Source organism: Chenopodium album, chromosome 16 (assembly GCF_948465745.1).
Source record: "Chenopodium album chromosome 16, dcCheAlbu1.1, whole genome shotgun sequence".
NCBI lineage: Eukaryota > Viridiplantae > Streptophyta > Magnoliopsida > Caryophyllales > Amaranthaceae > Chenopodium > Chenopodium album.
In genome coordinates this window covers 37860876-37866875 of record NC_137849.1, presented here as the reverse complement: position 1 = coordinate 37866875, position 6000 = coordinate 37860876, and the positions used below count along the sequence as shown (strand labels likewise).

Below are 6000 nucleotides of genomic sequence, written 5' to 3'. Positions count from 1 at the left end.
TGTTTGGAGGGCAAGGCGGGCCTATTTAAAGGCTTAACAAACTCAACCTTTGTATCCCAATCAAGTAGCAAACTAACAAGTTATTTTTTTTTTTTTTTTTTTTTTTTTTTTTTAACATTTGTTGTTCAATTTCAAAATCATAATGATTTTAATAAGTTAAATAGTTATTTTCTAATTCCTAATAGAAGTGAGAGTGGGAAATAGCTCAAGTGGTTAGAGCTTCTCTCCCGATTCTAAGAGATCCATGCAGTACATTTTTGTTAACAGATAAACGAGATATGGTAGCAATAAGTCACTTTATTTTTTTTCTAAGTAGGAAGAAAAATTACATTACAACTCATTGCTGCACGAGTACAACTCGTAAACTGTAATGAAATCAAACAAGCAACAATACTCAAATTCATAATTTAAACAATAGTAAACAAGTGATAATAAAGTATATGATCTGGTATGATATGATATGACTTCGAGCTTATATAGTTCAATCCCATTTTTTTGAAAACCCGATAACATAATCAAGCTTTAGGGATGAAGTTCTTGAACTTTGATTCCATCTCATACCAGGACTCCAAGCTGATCATGTCATTGAACTCGGAGAAAGTAACCATTTTGTCCAAGTCATCCCTAGTAGTACCCTTATCCTTAAGAACCTTCATGATTTCAACCAAAGCTTTGGTTGTAGCATAGATTGTTGAGAGTGAATGAGCAATCAAGTGGAAGCCGAGTTCCTTGAACTCTACCGGTGTATGTAGGGGAGTTTTTCCACCTTCGATCATGTTAGCAATCCTCAAACCTTTCACATCCCTAACAACCTCTTTGAGCTCCTCGATGTTAGCTGGTGCCTCGACAAAGGTGGCATCAGCCCCAGCCTGTAGGTAACACAGAACCAATTTATCACGTGTCACAAGATTTACTACTCAAGTGTATAATGCAGATTTTTATGTACTAAAATAAGCCATGTTAATCCCTCCTTAACCCAATTCCCACACGTTTATAGCACGACAAATGTGACAAAAGTCCATGTAGAGATATTTAAGGAATCTGCTAGTTCAAGAATGTTTTAGAATCAGAGATGATATACCTCTCTGTAAAGGTTTGCGCGTCTAATAGCTTCTTGAAGACCGTGGGGTGCCCGAGCATCAGTCCTAGCTACCAGGAAAAAATCAGCATCTCCAATTGCTTCTCTTGCTGCTGCTATCTTGAGAGCATGCTCTTCTGCAGGTACAACCTGATAGTAACATAATAAAAATGAATACAATTTGTTAGCCCTGATTGCTTTCATATACTTGGATTAGTTAGATGTATCAGAGTAAACTAGTAGCAAATAGTAATTATGTGAGACAAGTTAGCGATTACCATCTTGCCACGCATATGACCTAAGAAAAAAGACACAATATAGTGGATTAGTATCGATGTAGAGGCAAGAGTACCATAGGTACCACTATATATTAAGACAGATAAAACAGAGGAAATGTCGATATTTACCACATTTCTTTGGCCACACTTGATCCTGTCATGAAGAAATGTCAAAGTTGTTAAGCTATATGATACAGTAATACACACATTAACATACGCTATACATAAGAATTCAATAACAACCTTGTTCTAACTCATGTTCATGCAATTTAGTAACTAGGGGATGCCCTGGTTTCTCATGACATTTTAGTAAATAAACCAACAATTTTATTCAACTTTATTCAATTGTGGAGCTCACAAAAATGAAAAAATTGTTGATTTAATCACGAAAATGCCTCCATGAGAAACAAATTTCATTTCTCAATATGAGAAACAGGAAATTTCCCAGTTACTAGTATATAAATTAAACATGATATTCTACAGGAGCTTTTAGGCAAAATATATACTATGTACATTGATCATGATATAACATATTCAAGATACTTTCAGTTTTTAAAATATTGTATAGTACTCTGCATAAAATACAGTTAGCAATATTCTTCAATCCACTTCAATTGTAGTGTTAGTCAATGAACACAAGACAGTATGCCAGGCCAACTTCTGTTAATTTTATAACTTGGTAAATTGAATCTTTGAAGTGATTATCATTTTCCTATGCTATTACATCTCAAAGAATAACACAAGCAGAACCATTTACCTCTAGAAAAACACCCTTAGCACCAGCTCCGATCAACTCTTTAATGAACCTTTGCACATTAAGAGGACCACCACCACCAGTGTCTTCGCGCCACAAAATTAAAAACAAATACTTTTGTAAGTGCTACCTTGGAAAAAAATTATTGCGGTATATGAAACATGACAAACACTAGTCTGTTACCTCCATCAACGATGACACACAAGTCCGGGGCAGCAGCTGTTATTCTACGAGTAGCTTGTGTAACTTCCGTTGTCCTGTATAACATAAAGTCATCATATCAATTAAAGGTCCTAAAACACACAAACTAATTGGCCATCCTTTCATCTTCATAAAAGTATGCATGTATTATGAACTCTAAACAAAACATGTCTCTTCTATAAATAAATCCAAGAGGTACTTCAATAACATGTTTGAGAAAATTAGAGATGCAATTAGTACGAAAAAGTTAAATGGTAGAGCTCACACCTTTTGACAGTTTAGTAAAAAAATATCGTAACTTCGTAGGAACGGTATTTAGTTTCTAATTTTCAGCCCATAAACTATGCTATTTAGCTGGGCTCCCACATACTTTGTAGTAATGGGTGTTAGGCTTAGGCTAGTAGATCAAATCATAAAATTCCAGAAAAAGTAAGGTGGAGAATAATACTGATGACTTAGACATATAGCCAGACACATAAACGTGTATACTCACTTCACTTAGGCCCATTTCCAAAAAAAAGGATAGTAAGATAAAATTAGACACTTGAAAGTACATGTATGTCCCTTTTCTAGCTTTTACATCCTATTGAAATCAAAGTAGACCAATATTGCAATATATGATTGAAGAAAAAAGTTAATGTTGCCCTACTTTGAGTTTCAACTATGTCCGTAACTCCATGTTACATAAAGGCCTTGTTTGGCAATTGGCTGTTGGCTGCTGGCTATTTAACTTGGCTTGTTTGACTGGCTATTTGAATTGGCTGTTTGTAGTGGCTGTTTGACCATTTGTTGTATATAAATATGTTTGGTAAAATTAGTTGTTAGCCGTTGGCTGTAACTATGCAAAATAACCTTAAAGGACATTATTATGTGTTCTTATTAATTTATTATTAGTATTATAATCAATTACTTAATACTAGTTACTACGAGTAATTTTTAATTATTAATTATAATTACAAAACACTAACTATTAATTATTAATTACTGCTCGTAACTACTAGTTATTAAGTACTAGGCACTAAGTATTATTAATTACTAATTATTAATTATATATTACTAATTACTAATTGTTGATTACTAACTAGTAATTATTAAGTACTAATAATAATAATTACTACTATAACTATTAATTATTAAGTACTAATAATAACTAATTATTAATTATTAACTACTAATTATTAACTATTAACTATTAATTATCACATATTAAATACTAATTATTCAATACTAATTGCTAATTATTAATTATTAAGTTTTATTATTAACTCCTAATTATTAATAGTAATTAAATATTAATTAATAACTACTAATTATTAACTATTAATTAATAATTTTTAACTATTAAATATTAAAAATTAATTGCTAATTACTAACTATTAATCACTAATTATTAATTGTTAATTGTTAATTGTTAAACAAGGATGAAAAAGTAATTTGTTTAACGAAAAGCCAAAAGCCAGAACCAAAAAGCTAGTAAAACTAGCTTTTTATTTTTGGAGGAAAAGCCGGCTTTTCAGTTAGCTGATTTTGATGTATTGATTTTAAAAAATTTTGAATAGTTTATTTTGGTGTAATTTTTCAATGTGTACTCCATAGTATAATGAAAGCCACCTAACAAATCACGGCCTTTACTAGCTTAACAATAGTTGTGAATTTAATTGGAGAATACATTGTGGACATTTCAATTAATAGATTTTGATAATTATAATGTTTATTGGGGGCTTAAATAAACATAATTTGTTCATCACCATATTCTAAATTTCGAGTTTCTCAGCTATGCATTATGAATTAAGCCATTATTTGCTAAACTAAAAAATACATCACTTTTCGAGATCTAACAAGAACTTGTAAGAGAATAGTTTTGAATGTAAGGGATACTAAGGCTTTTTATTTTTCCTTTTCCTAATCGAAAGAAACCAATATACTCCTTATGTTCTAAAATTGTTATCCCACCATGTCCACCCTCACAGTTAAGGAAATGACACGAGTTTACAAAGATAAACCTTATATAACAATTGTCACATTTATACTTTCTCCCAATTACACAAAATATGTAGCAAAATCTTAAAAATGTGATTATATGCCCACTTAAAGCTTATAAGAATATTCTAACACAATATACAACCTAATCAATTAGACCATTATTACAAACTATAATCAATCTTCCATATATATATATATAACAAAACCTTATCTTAAGATTCTTAACTTAAAAAAAACCTTAGTTGATGGAACAATACTTAAACATGTTTAACAAAGCATTAAATAAGCAATTAATGAACAAAGTAGACTGGTAAAATAAGATAGAGAGAAAGAAAGAAATATACGTGAGCAAGCCAAAGTCAGGCAAGCCAAGTAGTGCAGCGGAAACACCAAAGCCAGAGACAAAACAAGCCTTAAAACCAGTTTTGGCAGCAATAGCAGCCGAGAAAGCGTCTTGAATACCCGGCATCAACACCGGCCATTCCTCCGCGATAAGGCGGTGCATTGTAGTGTTGCCCTGAGCCAAATTATTGCGAGCATCAATAGAACCCATTTGTATGAAATTTGATCACTTGAAACTAGTGTTGTTTTTGGAGTGTTTGTACCTGAACGATGTTATAGTTGTATATGTTTTATACTTTTATGTATTATATATTATTGTTATGTTATCTTATTTATACTAATATAAGACTAAAAGATTAACACTTGGTAGTGTTGTAGTAAAATAGTAACATATACACAATGAGTAGGTGGGAAATTTCGTGGCCAGGTTTCTAGTATTTTTGAACCAAGTGGAAATTTCCTTCTTTGTAATTTTTGTTTTTTTAGGGATGAACTTAAAAATCTGACAAAATGGAGAGCCCATTGATGGGTCCCTACATATGATGAGTAATTTATGTTTTACATGGTGTTACCATCTATATATTACGTCTCGTGTAATGCATAGTTGTTTCCGTTACTAATATATACAAGTAATGAAGTACTTTGTATATGTTGAGTGAAACTTCCGGTATTTGGGGAATATGTAAGTATTATTCTTAGCTCAAATTGACGACATTACGACATGGGTTTAGGATGCACACATAAAAAACTAGGAAGGTTATATAATTTGAGTCTTAGAGTATGATCACTCAAAATTTTGATTGAAAATGAGAGTAGTTGTTCAAGCTTATAATATAAGTTGGTTATTATTTTTTCTCATGCTCTTATGAAGCAACTTCTAATAATATGTGTTTTAATGAAGGCCTCAACATTTAGATAGGATTTAACAATATGGTCTTAAATGTCTGAAAGCTTTAAAATGAAATGATCTAGGTATGTTAGCAATATTAAGCATATCATAAGATAATATCATTTTGCTCATCTCTAGGACTAGTTAAACTTAAGTACTTAATAAATTGACCTGTTAATCATCTAAATTATCTTATATTATAAACCAACAAATTATAAAACAATCAAACACCTTTGAACTTGTAGTGTAATTGTTACAACTATTATATATGTCCATTTTAAAACCATGTGGTATCAGGTATGACTAATTTTGTGTCCACTTTTTCTTTTCTTTTTTTTTTTTTTTTTTTTCTGGTTCACGGGAGCTTAGCTTCAACTACATCTGGATTCGACTTAGGCCGCACACTTGGATTATGATGGATGAGGCTCCACAAGAGTTTTCTGCATTCAGTGAGGCTCGAATTCGAGACCTTAGC

General features: G+C 31.5%; 1 protein-coding gene across 1 annotated transcript; it reads right to left on the bottom strand.

The window, feature by feature from the left end:
* Window positions 1–279: 279 nt before the first annotated feature.
* On the bottom strand, window positions 280–4929 carry LOC145585231 (petal death protein-like). The gene is made up of 7 exons (XM_081641948.1): window positions 4639–4929; window positions 2294–2367; window positions 2114–2196; window positions 1486–1510; window positions 1357–1376; window positions 1082–1228; window positions 280–869 (listed from the first exon to the last, which is right to left on the bottom strand). Exons 1-7 carry the CDS (start codon window positions 4845–4847, stop codon window positions 516–518), a joined length of 912 nt encoding a protein of 303 aa, XP_081498074.1. The 5' UTR covers window positions 4848–4929; the 3' UTR covers window positions 280–515.
* Window positions 4930–6000: the final 1071 nt, after the last annotated feature.